Source organism: Thamnophis elegans, chromosome 11 (assembly GCF_009769535.1).
Source record: "Thamnophis elegans isolate rThaEle1 chromosome 11, rThaEle1.pri, whole genome shotgun sequence".
NCBI classification, from domain to species: Eukaryota; Metazoa; Chordata; class Lepidosauria; order Squamata; family Colubridae; genus Thamnophis; species Thamnophis elegans.
The window spans coordinates 56,388,137-56,414,267 of NC_045551.1; the positions used below are offsets into that span (position 1 = coordinate 56,388,137).

Consider the following 26,131-nt stretch of genomic DNA (forward strand, 5'->3'; position numbering starts at 1 on the left):
GCTGGCCCGCAGTGCCTCTTCTAGTAAAAAAAATGGGGTGTGGGGGATCCGCACAGCCCTGCTGTGTACCATTTTGTCCGGCAGTGCTGAAGGAAGCCGTCCAGGCCGAAAATGGGACGCGGAAGCGGGCGTGTGGCCCCTACATGCCCCCTTTTGGCCGACAGAGTGCTAGAGGCCATCCAGGCTGAAAACAGGGTATGGGGAACATGCATAGCCCCCCCCCCACATGTCCCGTTTTGGCCGGTAGAGTGCTGGAGGCTCTCCACGCCAAAATTGGGGCATGGGGTATGTGTAGCCCCCCCCCCCGCCCCATTTTGGCCAGTGGAGTGCTACAGGAGACGTCCATCCCATCTGCTGTCCGTCCTGTCTCTCCCCCCCCACACACACACAGCCCGCAAAGCGCAACTACAATTCTGATCCGGCCCTCAAAGAAATCCCATGTGAAACCCTTGTCTATTGAATATGAGGTGGTTATACTTGCAGACGGCACAAATGCTCTCCATTATTCAGGGAGGAAGTTCCATGCCAGCAAACGATGGTTCTAAAAGGCTTGGACATAAATCGTATCTGAGCACAAGGAACAGCCACCTGTGCCGTCTGCAAAATGGTTTTCTGCGACTCCAGAGTTGCAATGCCCACCACAATGACCATGGTTGACTACGCCAGTCAGTTCCATTCAAAATAACCAAAGGGGCACAAGTCGGCAAACTTTCAGAGCTGAGGGGGAGAAACGTCCCTCATCCAGGCTATTCCATCCTTGACCTCAAGGAGAGAAGCCTTGAGCAAGGAAAACACAAGTCCACCATCTTTAACGTGCATTGCACAACCACACTGGAATAGCTATTATCTTGGCCTTACTGGCAGAATCCTCTGATTCTTTAGGTGGCCCATGATGGGAGAGACAGCACATTGACAAAAAAGCCAACACAGTTCTAGGCTACGTAAACAGAGGGATAGAATCAAGATCAAGTGAAGTGTTAATGCCACTTTATAATGCCTTGGTAAGGCCGCACTTGGAATACTGCATTCAGTTTTGGTAGCCATGATGTAAAAAAGACCTTGAGACTCTAGAAAGAGTGCAGAGAAGAGCAACAAAGATGATTAGGGGACTGGAGGCTAAAACATATGAAGAACGGTTGCAGGAACTGGGTATGTTTAGTTTAATGAAAAGAAGGACTAGGGGAGACATGATAGCAGTGCTCCAATATCTCAGGGGTTGCCACAAAGAAGAGGGAGTCAAGCTATTCTCCAAAGCACCTGAGGGCAGGACAAAAAGCAACTGGTGGAAACTAATCAAGGAGAGAAGCAACCTAGAACTAAGGAGAAATTTCCAGACAGTTAGAACAATTAATCAGTGGAACAACTTGCCTCCGGAAGTTGTGAATGCTCCAACACTGGAAGTTTTTAAAAAGAGATTGGGTAATTATTTGTCTGAAATGGTATAAGATTTCCTGCCTAAGAAGAGGGTTGGACTAGAAGACCTCCAAGATCCCTTCCAACTCTGTTATTCTGTTACTAAGTGCACCTTTTTATCTAATTATGCTATTTCTTCTCTTCAGGACCAACCTTGCATAATGCAACATCTTCTGAACTTAGATGTATGAGGCTTCGGGATGACATGATTGAATGAGACTATGAACAATTAAGGGCTCTGCTAAAGATAGCAATAGCAATAGCAGTTAGACTTATATACCACTTCATAGGGCTTTCAGCCCTCCCTAAGCGGTTTACAGAGTCAGCATATCGCCCCCACAGTCTGGGTCCTCATTTCACCCACCTCGGAAGGATGGAAGGCTGAGTCAACCTTGAGCCGGTGAGATTAGAACCGCTGAACTGCAGATAACAGTCAGCTGAAGTGGCCTGCTGTACTGCACCCTAACCACTGAGCCACCTCGGCATCAAAGATGTAATGCCTCTTTGCCAAGCCATTTTTTTTTTTTTTTTGAGTTTTCTGCATCCTGCATTCTAGTCAGTGAAAAAATCCATAATTTTTCCAGGAAGGCAGTTGAAAAGAAAATAAACAATTTATATCCACCCCAAATGTACCTTGGAGAGATCTGGCTTTCAGACAGGAAATAGCTCAGAGGCTGGATTTTTTTGCGACTCCGTCCCTTCCTTCTCATTAAGCTTTGCCCCAGAGACCCTTTGAAAAAGACCCACTTTCTATTTTAAGGAAGCTGCAAAAGATCTCAATACTTGAACACTCAAACAGCAGCTTCTTTAAATCACTTGATTTTTTTTAAAAAATTGTATGCGGGAAGCAAACACAAGCAGGATATATTTATTTTTTCAGACTCAACCCAGAAATTCACCTACATTATGCGGAGTAGTAACCTTTTACTGATTAAAGTTTTTAAAGAGCAGCTGCCTAAGCAACTGAGTGACAAAAGAAACCAATAAAATAAATAACATGAAAGTGATAAACAAAAATAAATATCAGAAAGAAGAGGAAAAAGAATTCTCAAAGAAGCAAAAATGATGCGCTAAAACCGTGATGATGAACCTATGGCATGTGAGCCGTCACCCCAGCACAGCTATACTGCACATGCGCGTACGCCTCCTGCTGGCCAACTGATTTTCAGGTCTCTTCCGTGCATGCGGAAGGAGCGCTGGGGAAGCGGGTGTGGCGCCCGTCCCCCGCACCCCATTTTTGATCCCAGGAGGCTTTAGGGAGGCATGCTAGGCCCAAAACGGGCCACGCGGGGTGTGTGTGGTGTCCCCCACCCCGGCTCCCCATTTTTGGTCCCAGGAGGCTCCAGGGAGGCCTGCTAGACCCAAAACACGGCATAATGTCATAATAATGTCTGCTGGTCCCAGGAGTGGGCTTCTGGTGTTTCGCAGGTGTTCAGGAGAACCTATAGCTAAGATTCTGTGCAGTTCGGAGAACCCCCAAATTCCACACCTGGCTGGCCACGCCCATGCCTCCAGTCCCCAGGAGGCCCGTTTTGGATGCAGGTAAGTGCAGGGCGCACACGGAAGTTTGGGGAGGGCAAAAAAACGGGCCTACCGGAAGTTTGGGAAGGCCGGAAACGGGCCTGTTTCCAGCCTCCAGAGGGCCTCCGGAGCCTGGGGAGGCAGTTTGCGCCTTCCAGGAGGCTCGAGGAAAGCCTCTGGGGCCTGGGGAAGGCAAAAACGCCCTCCCCCCCACCATGGTGCAGGAGGCCGACTAGGCCACGCCCACCATGGTCACGCGCAACCGGGCAGAGAACCCCTTGCTAAATTTTTTGAAGCCCACCCCTGGTTGGTCCTGGATTAAAGATGATTGAGAGCCTTCTAGATTAATTAAAAATTAAAGAATTAAAGACAGCTGAGAGACTTGCAAAGCAGAATCTGAGCTTAAAAGAAGACACGGAAAGGAGCCAGTTTCAGAGCCAGAAGCATGGTGCATGCTAACAGGTAATGTGGCCAGCTACAATTCTTCCTTTGTTGAGGGGACTTCCTGGATTCCCCCTTACAAAGTCATTTAGATCCTGGTTACAGCGGTCAGGCAGCAGAGACTTCTGTCTGAGGCTCGCATCTCAAGTACAGAGGGTTAGCAAAATATTGACCATATTTCTGCCTATTTCTCCTCTGTCCCAACAATCTCTTCCATCTGTTTGATAGCTATGGGTGAGACCCAAATTGTGGCCCGCCATCGGCCAGTCCTGGAGGAACATGGGCCAGTCCTGGAGTCTGGGGAAGACTCTGATGAGGGCTCTGTGTCGGAGGCAGAGAGGGGGCCAGGGCCGTCTGACAGTTCTCAGCTGCCTTCAGAGTCAGACATCAGTGAGGCAGACGAACAGCTGGAGCCTGTTCCCGGTGTGTGCATGTGCTGAGTTGCCAGATGAAGGGAACAGCCAAAGAACAGGGGTCGACTTGGGAGTAAGGCCAAAGGTGGACGATGAATGACCCTTCCTATAGGGAACAAAGGAGGAGCGAAAGGGGAGGGCTGTTTGCAGGAGACAATTAGTTCATTCCTGCATTCTTGCCAAGTATTGCGGCATCTGAAAGATATCGGCCTGGCCACTTTCCAAGCCTGATAAAGGTCGGTAATTGTGAACTATCTTGAAAGACTGTGAGAGAGGAAAGACTTTGCTGGAGAGGAATTCACTGTAAATGAAATAAAAGAGGTTTATGGAGACGAGGACTTGGCTTCGAGCTGCTGGGGAAGCCTACGTCAGAACACAAAAGGGCTACTGGAGCCAAAGAGCAGAATTTGCCTGGTAGCTTCTCCTTCCGTGGGCAGGACCATCCTACAAACGGATCTCAACTGCTCCATGGGCCACAGACAAGCCCAAATGAAGGAACCATCCAAGGTAGAATCAAAAGTGGCTTTTATTTTGAAAAAGGCAACTGAACGGGGTTTGTTTGTTTTTTTTTTTGGTTTTTTTTGAGAAAGGAGAAAATGTTTTGCTTCCTATCCTGGAAGCTTCAGCAGTTGTACATTTTCTTCCTCCTCCACAAAAAAAAAAAAAAAAAAAACAGTTATAGAGACTAACCTGATTTTGCATTTAATAACCGCAGCAAGACTGCTGGTGGCGCAATACTGGAAGAAGGAAGATTTGCCTACTATTCAAGAATGGACATTAAAAGTTCAGCTCAGTTCAGTTTATTAAACTTGTATGCCGCCCTATTCCCAAAGGGACTCAGGGCGGCTAACAAACCAATAGGGAATGGGGACAATACAAAGAAAACAGACAAGACAAAAATGAAATGCAGCAACAGGATTAAAAACAAACTCCTCAACAGCCACAACAATTCGAGTGGGGCTGGGAACTCATCAGCCCCAGGCCTGCCGGAACAGCCAGGTCTTAACGGCGTTGCGGAAAGCCTGAAGGGTGGTGAGGGTCCGAATCTCCACAGGGAGATCGTTCCAGAGGGCCGGAGCAGCCACAGAGAAGGCCCTCACCCGGGTGGTCGACAGTCGACATTGGCTAGCTGATGGAACCCGGAGGAGGCCTAATCTGTGGGATCTAATTGGTCGTAGGGAGGTAATTGGCAGGAGGCGGTCTCTCAAAAGTAACAAACCTAGCAGAGATGGCTAAAATATCAGCATATCTCAAGGACCATTCCAATGAGAGATGTAAATTGGAGTGGAGAAGATGGGTTGACTATACTCAAAATAAATATGGGACTAAGAAATTCCAGGTAGCTTATGACTGAGGCAACAAGGAATGACATAATCTGTTTAGAGCTAGCCTAGCAAAGAGGAGTTAAAGCTCAAATGAAAAATGATATCAACTTTTTTTTTTAAGTTTATTTTAGAATATCTTTGTTAAAGATTTATACCCTGTATTGGTTCTGGGAAGTTCGGGGGGAGGAGGGTTGGGTGTGGAGGGGAGGGGGAGGGAAGTAAACATTTGTAAAAGCTTTTTTTTTAAAATTTTCAATTAAAAAAACAACAACCTGATCCACTGCCTTTTCAAAATAAAAACCACTTTTGACACAAGGTTAACCTGGATGGGTGAGAATATTCATAGACATTTAATATGGAGTTTTCACTAAGCCCAATTCCAAGAATCTCTTTAAAGGCCTCGGGCAAAGCCTTGCCTTGTGTCAAATTAGCTTTATTTAAAAAAAAACAAAAAACCCGTGAATGCAACTCAAGAGACAGTATTGGGAAGAAACCGAATTCAACCAAGTGCTGTTCTAGAAGCTTCTTCCCGCCCACTCCCCTTCAGGACCATGGCAGGATATCAATACCTTAAGACAGTGTTTCTCAACCTTGGCAACTTGAAGATGTCTGGACTTCAAGTCCCAGAATTCCCCAGCCAGCATTCGAATGCTGGCTGGGGAATTCTGGGACTTGAAGTCCAGACATCTTCAAGTTGCCAAGGTTGAGAAACACCGCCTTAAGAGCAACTGTCATGTTCTTAAAAACCATATCAAAAGCTTTACTCAGGGGGGAAAAATTAAGCCACCTACCACAGTCTGGCCTTCCTGAGCGCTGGATTCGTGCGTCACACGGATGGCCTGAAATTTGAAAAGAGACTGTTAGCGCTTGTGTATTTGGAAATCTCGATTCAAAGGCCATCAAGCCATTCCCCCATCATCCAATAGATCACCAATTTGCTAAACACCTGTTTTATTTATTTATTTATTTATTTATTTATTTATTTAACATATACAGTCTATCACAGAAGTGAGTACACCCCCTCACCTTTTGTAAATATTTAAAGTATATCTTTTCATGTGACATCACAGAAATGACACTTGGCTACAATGTAAAGTAAAGTAGTGAGCATACAGCTTGTATAAGAGTGTAAATGTGCTGTCCCCTCAAAATAATGCAACACACAGCCTAAAATTAATGTCTAAATTACTAGCAACAAAAGTGAGTACACCCCTAAATGATAATGTCCAAAGGGGGGGGGGGCAAGCAGTTTTCCCTTCCTGGTGTCATGTGGCTTGTGTTACAAGGTCTCAGGTGTGAAGAGGGAGCAGGTGTGTTAAATTTGGTGTTATTGCTCTCATTCTTTCATACTGGTCACTGGAAGTTCAACATGGCACCTCATACATACTTAAATATTTACAAAATGTGAGGAGGTATACTCACTTCTGTGATATATATTTAGTACACAGTGTATTGTCTGGGTCATTTTACATACACAGAATTCTAGTAGCAATAATGTTCTTTACAGGAATATAATAGTGTTCTTCCAGTTTCTAATTTCTACATTTATGATCTAACCATCGATAAAACAAATCCCAAGTTAAAAAATATTCTGTATCTTTATCCTTTACCTTTAATGTTAACCTATCCATTTCCACACAATGGAATATATTTTTGATTATATTTTCATCTGTAGGAGTCTCCTCATTTTTCTACTATTGTGAAAATACAATTCTAGCTGCTGTCAAAACATGTAATATTAAATATACATTTCTTTCGTCATAATTTTCTGGCAATATACCCAACAAAAATATTTCTGGCTTTAAATCTATATGTTGCTTTATCGTTTTCTCTAACCATGTATGTATTTTCGTCGAATTTATTTTTGCCTGTGGACATGTCCACCATATATGATAGTACAAAACACCTGTTTCTTAAAGGAGAAGAATTCTGTTTAAAGGACCAGAAACGTTGCCAATTGTCTCCCAAAGCAGCCCCAGGATTCAGCGACTGAAAAGAGCCACACTTCTCCCGAAGCAAACGCCCCTCTCCAACAAATGTGAGCCTAGGAAGGCCTCTTCCTGGGAAAAGACCCCTTCTGCAGCCCTCACTCTGGGCTCAACACTGAAGCCTCTGTGCAGTCCAGATAAATGGCCATTACGCAGAGTAGCTCCTGTCCTCAAACGTTGTGCAAAGCCAGGGAAGGGCGTTTCTCTTTACGTGGGTTGTGCTAGTTCAAAAATGGAGTTGAGCAACCAGGATAATCAGGCCCTGACAGGTTCTCGGCCTCTGCTGGCAGATAAATCTTGACTGGAGATGGAAACGACTGAAAGAGTTGTTCCGAGAAGGGATAGACAGCAAATAAATAAATAAATAAATAAATAAATAAATAAATAATGAAGATGAAGCAAAGTAGAATAATTAAAATAAAATAAATTAAAACAAATTAATAAAAGTAATAATTAATAATAAATTATGAATTAATAAAATAAAATAATTAAATGAAATTAAAACAATAAAGTAAAATAAAATAGTAAAGTAAAATAATAAAATAAGTTAAAATAAAATAAAATAATAAAATAAGTTAAAGTAAAATAAAATAATTAAATGAAATTAAAACAATAAAATAAAATAGTAAAGTAAAATAATAAAATAAGTTAAAGTAAAATTAAATGAAATTAAATGAAATTAAAACACTAAAGTAAAATAAAATAGTAAAGTAAAACAAATAAAATAAAGTAAAATAAATAATTAAAACAATAAAGTAAAATAAAATAGTAAAGTAAAATAATAAAATAAGTTAAAATAAAATAAAATAATAAAATAAGTTAAAGTAAAATAAAATAATTAAATGAAATTAAAACAATAAAATAAAATAGTAAAGTAAAATAATAAAATAAGTTAAAGTAAAATTAAATGAAATTAAAACACTAAAGTAAAATAAAATAGTAAAGTAAAACAAATAAAATAAAGTAAAATAAATAATTAAAACAATAAAGTAAAATAAAATAGTAGAGTAAAAAAATGAAATTAAAATAATAAAGTAAAACAAACAGTAAAGTAAAATAATAAAATAAATAAGATTAAATTAAAGTAAAATAAAAATTAAATTAAAATAAAATAACAAAGTAAAATAAAATAGTAAAGTAAAATAATAAAATAAAAACAAAACAAAACATGAAATGCAAAATAAAAAAAATAAAATCTCTCTCAGCCAGCCATCCTAAAATGGCAGCAGAGCATGACTTCCCTTCCAAAGCTGATAGACAGGTGGATTTACAAGCTGCACTGCACCAGGGACTGAGGTGTAATGACTGATAATCAAGGTAATATTCACAAATGAAAGCAAACATTATTTAAATTTTAGATAAGCCCAATGAATGAACCGTCACTGGACTTATGAACTATTTTGTGGCTTCTGGTTATGGATAGCTCAGTGCTTTATTAAAAAAAAAATTAAAAAAGGAAACTTGTATACCTCTAAATATGAGACATCTCAACCTATGCCTTCATGACAGTCTCCTTGGCATGACACAATCAATCCTCAACTTACAACCACAATGGAGTCCAACATTTCTGTTGCTAAGTGAAACATTTGTTAACTGGGAATGTCCCACTTTACCTCTTTTCTTGCCAGAGTTGTTAAGTGAATCACTGTGGCTGTTAAATTAATTAAACTGTTGTTAGGCGAATCTGGCTTCCCTATCGACTTTGCTCCTTAGGTCGCAAAAGGTGATCACACAATATTACACAGTATCACGAAATATAGTACAACATACAGGTTAAAAAAAACACTTTGCTTTTTCCCAAAGGTGTTTTTTCAACTGGACTTTCTAGTTTTTCTATGAAGACCTTTCGCTTCTCATCCAAGAAGCTTCAACAGCTCAGTGGTGCTTCAGAGCTGAAGAAGCTTCTTGGATGAGAAGCAAAATGGCTTCGAAGAAAAACCAGAAAGTCCAGGTGCCTCTTTAAAAAAGCACCTTTGGGACAACCATGATTGGATGACTGAGAATCTCCATAGACCTTTGCTTTTTCATTCAACTGTGAAGCTTCGCCAGCAAAGAATTCTACTAATTTAAAGTTCAGCCTGAAAGTATTAATATTGTGGTGACATCACTATAATTGTAGCCTGTCCCATTTAATGGCGACTTTCTGCCGCAGAAGAGAGATTGCCCTCCAAATATACATCCCAACTCACATCATAAGTTTCTAGGTATTTGGCTCTTTGCTCAGGGTTCATGGCCACCGACTCGTCCAGGAATTTCTTCAGGGAAGAATCATTTTCTAAAATAGACAGCATTAATATAAAGAAAGAAGAATTACCATTAAAAGGTATGGCTTGTACGATGGATGACACACGACACTTTCCACTGCTTCTTCTTACATTGCAGGTAAAATAGCAACAGTACTAGGAGGAGCTAAGCTCAATTTAAAGACGTTATTAATTTTCTATTCTCTCTTCAAATATATTTTATACTGTTTTTGTTAAAGATTTATACCTTGTATTGGTTCTGGGAAGTCAGGGGGGGGGGAGGTTGGGGGGGTTGGGGGGAGGGAGGAAAGTATACTTGGTTTGAGGAGGGGTGTTGGGTTTTAAGGTAATATTATTGTACATGTATACTGTCATGCTTTTATTTTTTTTTCTTTTATTTTAAAACAAAGATATGTTATGTATATTGAAATGGAATTATAAATACCATCAACACAAAATGGAGTTTGCTCAGAAGCTGAAATACACCAAGTGAATGAGCGGAAGAGTGGGAAGCAGAGGAGAGAAGAAAGATAGGAAGAGAGGGATAGGAGAGAAGGTAAGTGGGGGGAGCTGAGGAGTATAAGGAGGGGAGGGGAAAGGGGAGAGAGGAGAAGGAGAAAGGAAGGGGAAGTAGAGTAGAAAAGGATGATGGAGGGAAGAAAGGAGGTAGGGAGGGGGAGGAGAGAGGTGGAAGAAAGTGTTGGATAAAGTATAAATATGGTGTATGGAGAGCAGAAGAGCCAATAATTGGTTTTTCTTTTTCTTTTTTAGGTAGTTGATGGCAAGATGAATTGATGTAATTACTTAATAATACAACATGATATTGGCTATGTAATAGTATACATGTGATTATATGTTATAAAAATGGAAAATAAAAAAAGTTTACTATCAAAAAAGAATAAATAGCAACAGTACTTAGATTTATAAACCACTTCATAGTGTTTTAGAGACCTCTCTAAGCGGATTACAATGTTAGCGTGTTGCCCCCAATAATCTGGATCCTCAATGACACCCTAAGGATAGTCGTGCAATAGATGAAGAAGTTTCTAGGGATTTTCTAGCTCCTCAGCTTGGTAAACAGAACATAAAGAGAGGGAGACTTTTCTATGGAATGTAGACCAGGTTGAATAAACTGTTTTTCGCTAAAATAGAAGATTGTGAAACTGCGTCTCACTTATTTTGGCTATGTCATGTAGGGGGGAATTCACTTGAGAAAGCAGTAATGTTTGGAAGAGTAAAAGAAAAACCAGGCCATCAAAGAATGGTGATGGACACTGGGGTAAAATCCAGCAAGTTCTGACAGGTTCTGGAGAAGCGGTAGTTGAAATTTTGAGTAGTTTGGAGAACCGGCAAATGCCACCTCTGGCTGGCCCCAGAGTGGGGTGGGAATGGAGATTTTGCAGTATCCTTCCCCTGCTAGGCCCACCAAGCCACACCACGCCCATCAAGCCAGGTCCACAGAACCGTAGTAAAAAAAATTGAATTTCACCCTCAAAGCTGCACCTAACCAGAGCATAGAAAGACTCAAAGAAGTAGTACAGTGGTTCCCAAACTTGGCAACTTTAAGACTTGTGGGCTTCAACTCCCACAATTCTCCAGCCAGCTGGCTGGAGAATTCTGGGACTTGAAGTCCACAAGTCTTAAAGTTGCCAAGTTTGGGAACCACTGAAGTAGTACAAGATTGGAAGATGTGGACAGCCCTTGGCCTGTAGAATCCCCAAGACTAGGCCTCAACTAAATCGATATCATCATCATCATCATCATCATCATCATCATCATTAAAATGGTTAACATAGTGTGTTTTGGCTACCACAGGTAGTCCTCGAGTTACGACCACAATCAATCCCGAAACCTCTCTTGTCAAGGGAGACATTTGTCAAGTGAGTTTTGCCTCAACTTTTCTTGTCATATTTGTAACTCATTGCAGTTGTTAATTTAATAACACAGTTGTTGTTAAGTGAAACTGTCAATTTATTTATTTATTATTTATTAAATATATTTATATGCCGCCCAATCCCGAAGGACTCCGGGCGGCTTACAAATATGTAAGAAAAAAACATAACGATAAAGAAAACAATTTAAAAACAACAAACACCCTCATACATTCATTCTAGTCGGGGCTGGACCTCAACAATGAGGTCAACAGCCCCAGGCCTGCCGGAACAGCCAAGTTTTTACAGCTTTCCTGAAGGCCATGAGAGTGGGTATGGTCCGGATTTCAGGGGGGAGCTGGTTCCAGAGAGTCGGAGCAGCCACAGAGAAGGCTCTCCTCCAAGAGCCACACTGGAGCTGAGGGATTGGGAGGGGCGATTAGAGACAGCTGGGGTTTTGTAGCCAAAACAAAACACTTTCTCTTGGGAACCAAGGACGTTCTCACACCTGGGCAGAGGAAGGAGGAGTGACGTCACCAGGCAACCAGACAATGCCTTGATTGGGCCATGTGACTGACTGTTTGGGGTTGAGGGAAAACATTTACTCTTAATTAGGTTAAAAACCGTGGGAAACTTCGGAGTCGGTTTTCACCAGATCTGTGCCAATATAATATATCCAATAAAGCTATTCTTTGAAGAATCCACCTGCTTCAGAGTTTTGTTTGCTATAGGTCTATTACTTGGAACACATCGACTTATCAGAAGGTTGCAAAAGGTTGGAAACACAATTCCCCCACCCCCCGGGGGACACTGCAACTGTCATAAGCATGAGACAATTGCCAAGCATCAGAATTTTGAACCCATGACTATGGGTACGCTGCTATGGTCCTCAGTGTGAAAAACGCTCAAACGAGTCACTTTTTTCCAGGGCTGTCGTCCCTTTGAATGGTCACTAAATGAACCGTTGTAAGTCGAGGACTACCTGTACCCTGTAAATATTCCTCTGTGGGTAGATAAAAAGTTGCCACCGATCTTCCCAACCGCTGGGGGAGCCCAAAAGGTTTACCAAAGTCGATTTTATCCCTGTTGTTCGCAATGGCGTGAATGAGGCCGATGGTTCCACAGGCATTGCTAATGGTCTGCTTCATAAAATAGACGCCGGATGTGACTTCTTGGCCTTTGGCTTTGATTGTCTCTTCCTCTTTCATCCGGAATTTTTCATACTAGGAAGCGAGTAAGGGAAGAGATTTTTTTTCACATTCCCCTTTTCAAAGCATCCATTTTTACAAAATAAACAGCACTCACCAAAGAAAGAAAGAAAGAAAAAACCATTCAGACCCTGGGAATAAAGTTTGTTCTAAGTCATTTATCAACTAGAACATTGGTGACCTGGTGGTGAAGACTTGCTTGCCTCCCCCCTTGGAAAGTTGAGAGTTTAATCCTAGGTAGCGGCAGGTATTTTTCTTCTAGAGAGCAAAGAAAAAAAAAATTGCTGCCAACTCCGGGCAGGCGTCAGGAAGGGCATCCGGCCAGCAAACGCTCAGTTCCATCCAGTCGACCCCAAATTAAAGGATTACAGGGGTCATAAAAAGGAAGGTTTTTTTTTTAATTCATCAACTAGAAGGTTCTGCAGGGTTTGCAATGCCCTCCCTTGGTTTGCACCCAAAATGCCCACCAAATGCACATTTCTCCCACTTTCCTTGTGATGTGCCATCTTGCTAGGAAAAAAATCATCTTGCTTTCCAGAACACTAGAAAAAGACCATCTTTAACAATTCAGTTTCTATGGAGAGTCACATGCTGAAAGGCTGTGGACCACTTAAAAATTTGCCTTTCTCTCTGCTTAAAAAGGTAAAAGTAAAGGTTCCCCTTGCACAAATTTACTAGTCGTTCCCGACTCTAGGGGGTGATGCTCATCTCCGTCTCAAAGTCGAAGAGCCAGCACTGTCTGAAGACGTCTCCATGGTCATGTGGCCGGCATGACTAAACGCTGAAGGCGCATGGAATGCTGTTACCTTGCCACCAAAGGTGGTCCCTATTTTTCTACTTGCATTTTTACATGCTTTCAAACTGCTAGGTTGGCAGAAGCTGGGACAAGTAACAGGAGCTCACTCCATTATGTGGCGCTAGGGATTCGAACTGCCAACCTTTCTGATCGATAAGCTCAGCGTCTTAGCCACTGAGCCACCACTTCCCTTTTTTGCTAAGCAGTCTTTAAAGCCACTCTTCTGCCCATTACTCAGAACATTTGAGGGGACCGCAGAGGATGAATGTCCCAAGGCCCCACCTGAGCATGTTATCACTTTGAAGATGCTAAAAAGGCTTCAAAGGGAGAACATTTACAAGGGGGAAACACCCCTTTTTTTTAACATGCATGGCTTCCCGCAGACAAGAAAACGTCAGAATCCAAATACACGTAACTCTTGACCTACGATCGCCACTGAGCCCAAAATTTCTGTTGCAAAACAAGGCAGTTCATTATGAAGTGACTTATGTCTCATTTTGTGACCTTTCTTGCTACCATTAAGTGAATCATTTGTAACACAATTGTTAAGTGAATCTGGCTGCCCCGTTGACTATGCTTGCCAGAAGGTCGCAAAAAGTGATCACTGGGACCGTCATAAGTATGAATCAGTTGGCAAGCTTCTAAATTTTGATCAGATGACCATGGGGATGCTGCAACGGTCGTTAAGCATGAAAAATGGTCGTAAGTCCCTTTCTGCAGTGCCATTGTAAGTTCCAACGGTCACTAAGTGAATAATTGTAAGTCGAGGACCATCTGGTACTCCTCCTCCTGCGGACTTCTTCACCCTCCAGAGGCAGCCGGACTACAATTCCCAGAATGCTCCCCAGCTCTGAAGCTGGAGGGGAATCCTGAGCTGGGTGGGCGGCTGGCTGTACGGAATGGATGGGATGACAGGGGAGCCTTTGCCACTCCCAAATAGAAGAAACCCTCGGGGACTCCTGCTTGAGCAGGGGGTTGGACTAGAAGACCTCCAAGGTCCCCTTCCAGCTTTATTCTCACTGTACTGTACAGATACAGTTCAACTGTACAACAGTTCAGATAGTGGCCATTCAAAGTTAAAGCAGCACTGGGGGAAAAAAAGTGACTTACGACCATTATTCAGACTTATGACCATTGCAGCATGGTCACGTGATTCGCATTCAGATGCTTGGACACTGCCTCCCATTTATGACGGTCGCTGGGTCGCGTGATTCCCCTTTTGCGACCGTCTGACAAGCAAAAGTCAACGGAGAAACCAGGTTCCCTTCATAACCTGGTGGCTCATTTCACAATTATAGCGATTCACTTTAACGACCGTGTGCAAGAAAAGTCGCAAAATGGGGAAACATTAAAGAAGAATTCTCCCTTAGCAACCGCTTAAGTTGGTCTCTTAAGTTGAGGACTTCCTGCTATTGAGATCTTCTTTCGAAGCAGGAGCCCCATCCTCAGGAATGGGATGGGGGAAGAGCCCCCCCCCCAGTTCCACCTACCTTCTCGGTGACCGGGAAGAGCAGCATCAGGGCGCAGACGGGCCGGGGCACCAAGCCCAGCAGCTCTGCGTCGGCCCCATAGACGTCCACGAACTGCCAGCTGGGGTAGATGCCCAATTGCCGGAGGAACTGCCGGGAGACAGACAGACGGACGGGCAGATGGGGCCGATCGCCCACCGCCTCCTCATCCTCTGCCCACGCCGCCCTCCTCTTCCTCGCCCCCCCAACCCGGAAACCCCCGATCTGAGGGGGGGGATGCGGACCCTCAAGAAACGGAGGAGCAGCTCACCTGGTTCGTTACCTGCAAGACAGAAAGAGGGGGGAAAGAGGGTCACTTTGGGAGGGGACACGCAGGACCATCCCTCTCTCCTACCCACCCACATGCTCCCTCTCTGTCCCTTTCTCCCACTCTGCCCCTCCAACCCACGCCCCCTCCCACCCATGATTCCCCTCCACCTTGCCTTCCTACCCACTCACCCACGGGCCTCCTCCGTCCCCTCCCTCCCTCCCTTCCTCCCTCCCACCCACCCACGAGCCCCTTTCCCTTCCTCCCACCCATCCACTCACCCCCTTCGTCCCCCCCAACTTACCCATTCACACGCCCACTCTGTCCCTCCTTTCCACCCACTCACCCACCAAGCCCCCTCCGTCCCTTCTTTCACTCCCTCCCACCCACGCACCTCCATCCGTCCCTCCCGCCCACCTACCCCGCGCCCCCTTCGTCCCTCCTTCGCACCCACTTACCCCCTTCGTCCTTTCACTTCCAGCCACCCACCCACGCGCCCTCTGCCCCTCCTTCCTACCCACGCACCCGCCCCCTCCTTCGCACCCACTCACCCCCTTCGTCCCTTCACTTCCACCCACCCATGCGTCACCTGTCCCTTCCCACCCACTCGCCCACGAAGCCCCGCCCCTCCCGCGCACCTGCCCACGCGCCCCCTTCGTCCCTCCTTCGCACCCACTTACCCCCTTCGTCCTTTCACTTCCAGCCACCCACCCACGCGCCCTCTGCCCCTCCTTCCTACCCACGCACCCGCCCCCTCCTTCGCACCCACTCACCCCCTTCGTCCCTTCACTTCCACCCACCCATGCGTCACCTGTCCCTTCCCACCCACTCGCCCACGAAGCCCCGCCCCTCCCGCACACCTGCCCACGCGCCCCCTTCGTTCCTCCCCCCCACCCACAAGGGCCCCTCTGTTCCTTCCCACCCACCCAACCCCTCCGTCCCTCTCAACTTACCCATCCACGCGCCCCTTCTGTCCCTCCCTCGGACCCACTGACCCACGCGCCACTTCCACTCACCCACGCGCCCCCCGTCCCTTCCCTCCCACCCCTCCACCTAGGCGCCCCTCCGTAAGCCACCCGCCCACCCACCTCGGGGTTCGCCTCCAGCGGCAGCCAGCGCGGAGCCTCCATGGCAGACCGGCTCTTTCCCCTTCGATCTCGCTCCGCCCCCAGCCGTACCAAAGCCTCGGAGTGGTCGGGGAGGACGGCGTCACACACCCCCGTCTCCGGCCGCGTGGACTCGTCCGAACCTTCTGGAGGCGGGGCTAATGGGAAGGGCAGAGCGTCGAGCCCCCCCCCCCCCCCTCCCGGTCGGCTGGAATTGGCAGCGCTGCGCGGCTTCCGCTATGCAGCCCGTAACGCCGGGAGCGGCGGCGGGAGCCTGGTTCCCTGCCCGGGTGGGGACCCTCCCGCAGGACCTGCTGGCAGAGCTGGTGAGCCCCCTTCCCCGTCCTTGCGGATCCCGGACCCTAGAAGGCAGGGGTCTGCTTTTCCCTCCCCCTTCCCCCCTTATCTATCGTCTGCCTGCCTGCCTGCCTGCCTACCTACTTACTTTACCTACCTACCTACCTACCTACCTACCTACCTACCTACTTTGTCTGTCTGTCTACCTACCTACCTACTTACCTACTTTATCTGTCTGTCTGTTTGTCTGTCTACCTACCTACCTACTTTGTCTGTCTGTCTGTCTGTCTGTCTGTCTACCTACCTACCTACCTACCTACCTACTTTGTCTGTCTGTCTGTCTACCTACCTACCTACTTACCTACTTTGTCTGTCTGTTTGTCTGTCTGTCTGTCTACCTACCTACTTTGTCTGTCTGTCTGTCTGTCTGTCTGTCTGTCTGTCTGTCTATCTATCTGTCTATCTGTCTATTTGTATATTTGTCTGTTTGTTTGTTTGTTTGTTTATTGATTTGATTTCATTTGATTTGATTTGTCAATCACTTACAACAGAGGTCTCCCAAACCTGGCACCTTTAAGTCTTGTGGACTTCATCTCCCAGATTTCTTCTATGCTGCTGGAGAATTCTGGGAGTTGAAGTCCACAAGTCTTAAAGGTGCCAAGTTTGGGAGACCTCTGGTTTATAAGATAATAGGTATAAGACTAAACGTGTGTATGAATGAAATGGGTATGAATAAATGGGGATGGTAGGCACAATCTGGGTGGGAGAGGGTTTGGAGCTTCCTCTAGGGTTCCTGGACCCCCCACTGCCACCTTCTTCTCGGGGTTTGCAGGCGAGGAGGGGAAGGGTCTCCATCTGTCTTCTTTCCACAGTGCGAGCAAGCCGTGCAGCAGTTGCAATCCGGAAAGGTCTCTTTCGATGCCCCCCAGATGTGTCAGGTGAGCGGTTCGGCTAGGGGCAGAATGGGTGAATGGGTGGGTGGGCTATCGAAGGATCGGCCCCACCGCTGCTTGTTTCTCCTAGAGATGCCGCACTGCCGGCGTGGAAATATCCCCAGCCGACCTGTCCCAGGTGCTCCGGATTCTGTCCTGGCTTTTTGGGTAAGTCTTCTCCCTCCCTTCTCTCTCCCAGCCAGGTCTCCCTGCCCTTTACTTTGGGCCATTGGACCCTTGGGGGAGCAGGGGAAGGTAGACATCCCCCAGGAGGGGGGGGGAGAGAGAAGATTGATACAAATTGCTGAAATAATTAATATTTAAGAATCCAATTTGATTTGTCTTGATTTTTGGGGGTGTGGGGTTGTCTTACAGCACAGCAGCGAAAAATAAACTCACCTCCGAAGAATTTTCCGCCGACGTAGGCAAAAGGTTTGGTTTTCTGCCACAACAATCTGCCCAGGTCATCCAACAGGTGTGGAAGGAGAAAAGAGAATCTCTGGTGGTATTGGAGGATGTAAAACCTATGGCAGCAGCCGGACAGGTAAGGAAGACAGGAAGTTTAAAAATGCTACATATTAGATCAGTCTCCTTCCTGTGCAAATGTCCTTAAGTTTTATCCACCAACAACTGCCCCGTTTGGCCCCCAAACTTCCCAGGTGTCTTCCTATTCTCACCAAGGCTTCCCAGGAGCATGCAGCAAACTCCTGGTTCTGCCAAAAATCCTTTTATTAATTTACTATGAATTCTGCTCATTGACATCCAGCAAAGTCTTTCAGGGGAGGATTTACAGTCACAGACCTTATCTGGCTTGGAGGGCTGCCAGGCCAATATCTGCAAAACTTGGCAAGGAGTCTGGGAAAGTCACAAAGCAATTAAGCAAACTAATTGTCTCCTGCAAACTCCACTCCCCTTTTGCTCCTGTTTTATTTCCTCTGGGAGGAGCCATTCATCGACCACCTGTGGCCTTACTCCCAACTCGACTCTTGTTACTTAGCTGTTCCCTTTGTCTGGCAACTCTGTGCATGCACAAACTGGGAACGGGCTCCAGCTGTTCATCTGCCTCACTGATGATTGACTCTGAAGGCAGCTGATAACTGGCATATGGCTCTGGCCCCCTCTCTGCCTCCGACGCAGAGCCCTCATCAGCATCCAGGACTGGCCCATGTTTCTCCCCAACCTCCTGACTGTTCAAGTCTGCTGCCAGCTCTGCTGGCGGGCCACAATCCTTCCATGGTGGAAGGTGCCTTCCCAGTCTTGTTCCAACACTATAGGTAGTCCTTGACTTACAATTCCTTTAGTGACTGTTCAAAGTTACAGCAGCACTGAAAAAAAGTGACTTATGACTGTTTTTCCACACTGAACCTTTCTAGCTGCATCCCTACAGTCACATAATCAAAATTCAGACTCTTGGCAACTGATTCATATTTATGACGGTTACAGTGTCCCGGGGTCATTTCTGACCCTCTTTTGTGACCACCTGACGAACAGAGTCAATGGGGAAGCCAGATTCACTTAACAACCGTGTCCCTAACCCAACAACTGCAGTGATTCACTCCGACAGCGGCGGCACGTAAAACGGGAAGAATCCACTTAACAAATGTCTCACTTAGCAACAGAAATTTGGGGTTCAGTTGCAGCCGTAAACCAAGGACTTTGCCCATAATCCCTGACCCTCCTGCCTTCCTAGAGGAACAGCTTCAGCTAGGCCTAGAGATCTTGAGGCTTTTCACTGAGTCCTGTTTGGGAATCTAGACTGGTATAAATCATATTTGAAAAATAAATCATATTTTTTTACAAAAATTCCACCTCTTCTGAAATTGAGCCTGTCAGATATTAAAAATCAGCACACGCCACTGTGGAAAAGATCATTTTCCAATTTCATCCCCAGAATGACAATCTTGGGAATTAAATTTGTCTGATAGTGTAGGGACTAAATCCTCGGATAAGGACTCCAGGGATAAAAGTCTCTGAGTGGGTCGCTCTCCCTCCTCCATCGATGGGGATTCACCTTCAAGTACAGATAGTCCTTGAGTTACAACATTCCGCTTAGTGACCGTCCAAAGTTAAAGTGGCGCTGAAAAATGTGACTTAATGATTGTTTTTCCCAGTTACCACCTTTGCAGCATCTTCATGATCGTGGGATCAAAATTCAGGCACTTGGCAACTGGTTCATATTTATTTATTTACTAGCTGATAAACCCGGCGTTGCCCAGGTATTTATTTATTCTAATCCTATATTAGACAGGAAAAGGAATGAATTGTATCTATAGTGTGAAGTCAAAAGTAATTCACTATAGATATAATTGATTCCTTTTCATTTCAGTGGACCAGGCATTCCAGAGTTATGGTCTGGAACACACAGACAGACACATACGAATCTGAATCCAAGAGCCAAGGTGGCGCAGTGGTTAAATGCAGCACTGCAGGCTACTGCTAGATCAGCAGTTCAGCGGTTCAAATCTCACCGGCTCAGGGTTGACTCAGCCTTCCATCCTTCCGAGGTGGGTAAAATGAGGACCCAGATTGTTGGGGGCAATATGCTGACTCTCTGTAAACCGCTTAGAGAGGGCTGAAAGCCCTATGAAGCGGTATATAAGTCTACTGCTATTGAATCCAAAATGCACACTATACACTATCACTGTCGAAAGTACTGTGATTTGACACTATAAATATAATTCATTCCTTTTCATTTCAGCAGCCCAGGCGTTCCAGAGTTATGCTGGAACACACACACACACAGACACACACAAACATACCGAGGCGTGTTAAAGGTGCCTTACCCCCACGGTATTTGTTTCCAGAGAGTAAGTCATCTGTGCACCAAGTTTAGTTGAAATTGCTCGCAGCATTCCAGAGTTACCCTGGAACATACAAACAGACAACCATTTATATATAGAGAGAGATTTATTTATTATTATTATTATTACATATTTTATGACTGCTGCTTATGCGACCTGGCAAGCAAAATCAATGGGGGAAGCCAGATTCACTTAACAACCAGGTTACTAACTATGGCGAGTCACTGGCACGAAAGGCTGTAACATGCAACAAAACTCACTGAACGGATGTTTCGCTTAGCAACAGAAACTTTGGGCTGAATTGTGGTTGTATGTCGAGGGCCGCCTGTACCTCACATGTTCTTTTCTTTCGTTGCAGCTGATTGATTTTCAGTGGAAGCTGGGAATTGCCATGAGTGCCGACAGCTGTAAATCCTTGAAATCGCCTTGTGTGACGGTGGCGTTAAAAGTTGCCGATAGTTTGGGGAACATCACACAAAAAAGCTTTGAAATGACAATCGCTCAGTTCCAGGTTGGTAAACAGTCCTTCCTGGTCTCTACTCTTTTACAATGCAATGCAATGCAATACAATACAATACAATACAATACAATACAATACAATAGCAGAGTTGGAAGGGACCATGGAGATCTTCTAGTCCAACCCCCTGCCTAGGCAGGAAACCCTATACTGTTCCAGACAAATGGCTATCTAACATCTTCTTAAAGACTTCCAGTGTTGGGGCATTCACAACTTCTGGAGGCAACTTCTGTTCCACTGATTTATTGTTCTAACTGTGAGGAAATTTCTACTCAGTTCTAAGTTGCTTCTCTCCTTGATTAGGGAGTGTATAGTCCATATTCTTTTACGTCTTTTTTGTATCTCGATTGTAGTTGGAGATATGGCCACCAATCTATATTTATATTTTGCACCTTTAATTCTGGATTTGTTTTCAAATTCCCTTGGCTGTCTAAGATTTCACTATATCTAACCATTTTCGATAGATCTAGTGTATTGGGATGTGTCATGGCTTCCATAGTGGAAAACCATGTCGGTATTTTCATGTAATGTTTTTCTCTAATTTTATTCCAGACCTGTATCAGTGCATCTCTAATATAGTGTCTGTGGAAGTATTTTTGTTTCTTTTTACCCTCTTCCCATAGGAAAAAATGCCACCCCATTTGCAAATCATGGCCCTCTAATGTTAGTATTCTTTTATTTTTTTAAATTTATCCAATCCCTGATCCATGTTAGTGCTGCTGCTTTGTAATAAAGCTCCCAGTCCGGGAGTCCCGTACCACTTCTGCTTCTGTCATCCTGTAGAGCTTCCAACTTTATTCTGGCTTTCTTCTCTTGCCATATAAATTTTAATATAATCTTATTCAATTCAGTAAAAAAAAAATTCCTAATTTTATGGGGATTGTTTGAAATAGGTATAATAGTCTGGGTAGTGCATTCATTTTTATCGCTGCTATTTTCCCTAATAATGTTAGTTGTAGTTTCCCCCATAGTTCTAGATCTTTTTTTTTATTTGTTGCACTAATTTTGTATAATTATTTTCTTTTATAGTTGAGCACTTTGCAGTTAGCCATATTCCAAGATATTTAACTTTCTTTGTCACTTTCAGTCCTATTACTCTCTCTAATTCTTTATTTTGTTCTTCCTTCAAATTTTTAGTTATCATTTTAGTCTTTTCTCTATTAATCTTTAACCCTGCTACATCTCCATATTTTCCTAGTTCTCGCATTAAGCTATTTCCTGTTTCTAGGGGGTCTTCTATAATGAATACCAAATCGTCTGCAAAGGCCTGGATTTTATATTCCTCTTTTTTAATTTTAGTTCCTCTTATCTCTGAATGTTGTCTAATTCTTATTAAAAGACTTTCAAGCATCAGGATGAAGAGCAGAGGTGATAGTGGACATCCCTCCCTTACTCCTTTCATTATTTTAAAGATCTCTGTACTTTCCCCATTTAAAAATATATTTGCCTTTTGGGTGGAGTATATTGTTTCTATTAATCTTTCAAATTGGTCCCCTAATTTCATATTCTTAATCTGTTGTATCATGAATTCCCAATTTAAATTGTCAAATGCCTTCTGTGCATCCAGAAAGACGAGTGCCACTTGTTTCTCGGGATGCGCCTCATAGTACTCTAAAATATTTGCTATTATTCTAGGGTTATTCCTGATTTGTCTTGTTGGGAGAAATCCATTTTGGTCTGGATGTATATAGCCATTTAATAGTTTTTTCAGTCTCTCTGCTATTATTGTTGTGAATATTTTATAGTCAGCATTCAACAACGAGATTGGCCTATAGTTTTGGATTTTTCTTTTAAAGACGTTTCACTTCTCCAAGAAGCTTCTTCAACTCTGACTGGATGGCAGGGAAACAGATCATGAAAAAGAGATTGTGAAGAGGATGTGTAGTTCGGGGTTAATTTCTTGTCCCCAGCTGGAGCGAAGGACGGGAGCTCAACCCCGCCTCACGACAGCAATCAGGTCTCAAACTCGCAGTTATTAAATTCCCAGCATCCTAATCATGCAAGCCACCTCGCTCCTTGATAGCTGTATTTCAAAGCATAAAACGGGTCTTTTGAATTTTGCCTCTCTGTCTCTCTCTCTCTCTCTCACTCTCAGTGGGAAAATGGCATCACGGCAGGGAAGAAATGGCTTGGCCTTTTGGTTTTGTCCCCAAGGTGATTTTTCAGGAGGCAACCGGACTTTCCTTGGTGTTTTGTTTTGTTTTGTTTTTTGAAGATATTTCGCTTCTCATCCAAAAAGCTTCTTCAGCTCTGACATGATTGGGTGGGTGAGGGGGGGATGATAGGATTTTTATTCCTTGCAGAGAGCTGGTCATTTGCATCCTTTTAGAGCAGTGATGGCTGCTTATGGCGTGCCACAATTGTGCACAAATGCACGCCTGCCCATATCAATTCAATTTTCCCCACCCATCTGAGCATGTGTGTGTGACACTCCCCCCCCCCTGCTCCCCTATGCATATGTTCACGACCCTTCCCCAGGCTTTGGAGGCCTTCCTGAAGCCTGGGGAAGGGAGAACGCCCCCCCCCCCCCCCAGTCCCCTGGAGGCCTTCTGGAAGCCGGAAATGAATCATTTTCGAACTTCCAGTTGGCCTGTTGGGGCCTTCTGCATGCTGGTTAGGGCGAAAAACAGCCCCAATGGGCCAACCGGAAGTTCAAAAACAATCAGTTTCCGGCTTTCGGGGGCCCAGGGGAGGCCATTTTTGCCCTCCTTAGCGTCCAGAGCCTTTCCTGAAGCCTGGGGAGGGCGAAAATGGCTCCCCCTGGCTCTCCGGAAGTCCAAAAATCAGCTGGCTGGCACACACATGCGTCCTGGAACTGATACTGGCGTGCCAGCGAATATGGCTCCGCGTGCCACGTGGCATGCATGCCATAGGCTCTTCGCAGTTTTAGAGGGTTGTTGAAGCACTTGGAGGTTTATCTGTGTCCTCAGGGTCATCTGAGTAGTGCTTAATTGTTCCTGTAGTCTGCAAAAAAAAAATTCCTCCTCTGGGAATCCATTCCTATTCCCACACCATTCGAAGGGTATCCGTACCAAATTGTATAGCTAAATGTCTGTGGAGATTCTCAGTCATCCTGGTCATGGCTGTTGCAAAGGGGCTTTCTCAAGGAGCAACTGGACTTCCTTGTTTTTTCTTTGAAGGCATTTCGCTTCTCACGCAAGAAGCTTCTTCAGCTTTGACTGGATGGTGGGGAATGGAAGGATTTATGCTCCTTGCAGACAGCTAGTCAGTTGCATCCTTTTATTGAAGTCACTTGGAAGTTTATGTGTCCTCAAGATCACTTGAGTGATTCCTCAAGATCACTTGAGTGATGCCTGTATCTCAAACTGAAGCATTTCTCTCTCCCCGCTCCTGATTTCTATTTTCCTGGAAATCCGCTCATGTTCCCACACCATTTCGAAAAGCACCTCTGGGACTTGAAACCAGTTGCGGGGTTTGCAATGTGGCACATTGAGTTTAAGGTGAGGCAGGTGTAGGGTCTCCTGCTTGGGCCGGGGGCTGGACTAGATGACCTGCAAGACCCCTTCCAACTCTGTGAATCATTTGATCTGTTAACTCAGCCCTTGGCTGGCTGCCTAAAGGAAACAAACAGATAGGGTAACTTATCAGCAGGCGTGAAAGAAATGAGAGGTGTATTGGCCAAGTGTGCATCTCTAGAGTGAGATTTTGAGCGTGAGCTCAATGCCACTTTATTTCTCTCTCATTTTTCCCCCCCCTTCAGAATTTCCACAGCCAATTCAAGGAGATGGCAAGCGTTCTTGAGACGTTTTGAATTATGCTCCAGCCTCCCCTTGCCTCCTAAAAGATTGTTCTACAGAAGGATTCTCCAGAAAGAGGTGTAGGTTTATTCTTCTTTTGGGCTTTCCACCATGATGTTCTCCAGCTGAAGAGCTTCAAAACTCTCCTGCGCTGAGTGAAATTCTCCATACGAATCCTCCTCCTGAAAGGGACATCCTGTTTTCACCCCAGAATTTAGGTGGAACCCATCTCACCCATTCAGAAGAAGATCAGAGGAGTGGCTGAGTAGGAGAAATAAACCCCATCATGTCCCAAGAACTACTCAAGATGTGCCTTTTTAAAGGTCTTGGTTCTCCCCATCTCTGCAACTACAACAATATTGGGAAAGCACTGGTATTATCACCCTCTAGAACTCTGCATGGATAATCCTACCGATCCAGAAGGCAACCTTTAATTCCTTAATAAAAGGATGGGGAATATGTGAGGCTGTTCTTGGTGTCTCCCAGCTGCCTTTGTTCGGCCAACTTTGGGTTGGGTGTTTCACCACCACCCAAGGTAAGGACCTTTCTTAATCACTGGTGCAACTGATCAATCAGACTAAGTTAATTGATCACATTTTATTTCACAAACTACATTGGTCAGGTTATGTAGTACCCTAACCTCAGACATAAAAGGCCATTTTGGTGTAGGTGCCCACTAGAGCCTGGGTGAGCATGAGTTCTAGTCCTGCCTTTGGCACAAAACCAGCTGGGTTACCTTGGGCCAGCCCCTCTCTGTCAGAAGGAGGAAGCAGCGGGAGAGAATGAAGAGGGAGGGAGGGGGAAAGGAAGGAAGGAAAGGAAGTGGGAAGGAAGAAGGAGGGGAGGAAGGGACGGGGTAGGAAGGAAAGGAAGGGGGAAGGAAAGGGAGGGAAGGAAGAAGGAGGGAAGAAAAGGAAGGAGTAAGGAAGGAAACAGGAAGAGGGAGGGAAGGAAGCAGACGGAGAGAAGGAAGGGAGGAAGAAACAGGTGAAAAGGAAGAGAGAAGGAAGGAAATATGGAGCGAAGGAAGGAAGGAAACAGGAAGAGGGAGGGAAGGAAGGAGAGGGAGGGAGGAAAGGAAGGAGAGGGAGGGAAGAAAGGATAAACAACTCCTGAAAAACCTTACCAAGAAATGGCCCAAATTGTCAGGAGACACCACTGACTCAACTGGACAAAAGGGGGATTAAAGGCATGGAGTTTTGTATAATCACCAGTGTTATTTTTTAATAACAGTTAACTGAAAAAGAAATTATTTGGCTCACTGCATGAAAAGGGTTCCTTCTGTCGTTGGCTTGCTGTCACCATTGAGTTATTTCCACCAAAGGGTGCGGGGGGGGGGGGCACAAAGAAATTTTCAAGATGCAGAGAACATCTCTGCATTTTTAGAAAGCAGCAGCTGTATTCTTGTCATAGCAACAGCACTTAGACTTGTATACCGCTTCATAGTGCTTTTACAGCCTTCTCTAAGCGCTTTACACAGTCAGCCTCTTCCCCTCAACAATCTGGATCCTCATTTCACCCACCTTGGAAGGATGGAAGACTTGAGTCAACCTTGAGCCTGGTGAGATTCGATCTGCTGAACTGCAGCTAGCAGTCAATTGAAGTAGCCTGCAGTACTGCACTCTAACCACTGCGCCACCTCCGGTCTTATCATGAGGTTGGTTTGTTTTTTCATGAGACATAAATAAAACATCTCCCGAAAGCCAAGGTTTTGGACAGTAGAAA

General features: G+C 44.9%; 2 protein-coding genes across 3 annotated transcripts in view; one reads left to right on the plus strand and one right to left on the minus strand.

Annotated features, from left to right (window-relative positions):
* UCHL3 (ubiquitin C-terminal hydrolase L3) overlaps positions 1-16,181 on the minus strand; it is a 29,502-nt gene extending 13,321 nt beyond the window's left edge. Inside the window, exons 1-6 of the mRNA XM_032226634.1 lie at positions 16,084-16,181; positions 14,999-15,010; positions 14,710-14,838; positions 12,282-12,438; positions 9,291-9,376; positions 5,905-5,952 (exon numbers count right to left, since the gene is read on the minus strand). Coding sequence (XP_032082525.1) covers positions 5,905-5,952; positions 9,291-9,376; positions 12,282-12,438; positions 14,710-14,838; positions 14,999-15,010; positions 16,084-16,125 — 474 coding nt within the window. The 5' untranslated portion in view covers positions 16,126-16,181. The remainder of the gene's footprint in view (positions 1-5,904; positions 5,953-9,290; positions 9,377-12,281; positions 12,439-14,709; positions 14,839-14,998; positions 15,011-16,083) is intronic.
* A 113-nt stretch (positions 16,182-16,294) lies between these two features.
* COMMD6 (COMM domain containing 6) lies at positions 16,295-24,877 on the plus strand. 2 transcript variants are annotated; one of them, XM_032226635.1, is made up of 6 exons: positions 16,295-16,427; positions 17,271-17,336; positions 17,422-17,498; positions 17,706-17,874; positions 20,490-20,642; positions 24,370-24,877. In XM_032226635.1, the coding sequence occupies exons 1-6, from the start codon at positions 16,341-16,343 to the stop codon at positions 24,418-24,420; spliced, it is 603 nt and encodes a 200-aa protein (XP_032082526.1). In that variant the 5' UTR covers positions 16,295-16,340; the 3' UTR covers positions 24,421-24,877. The 2 variants fall into 2 exon arrangements, with proteins under 2 accessions (XP_032082526.1, XP_032082527.1); XM_032226636.1 differs by lacking the exon at positions 24,370-24,877 and adding an exon at positions 23,789-23,842.
* Positions 24,878-26,131: the final 1,254 nt, after the last annotated feature.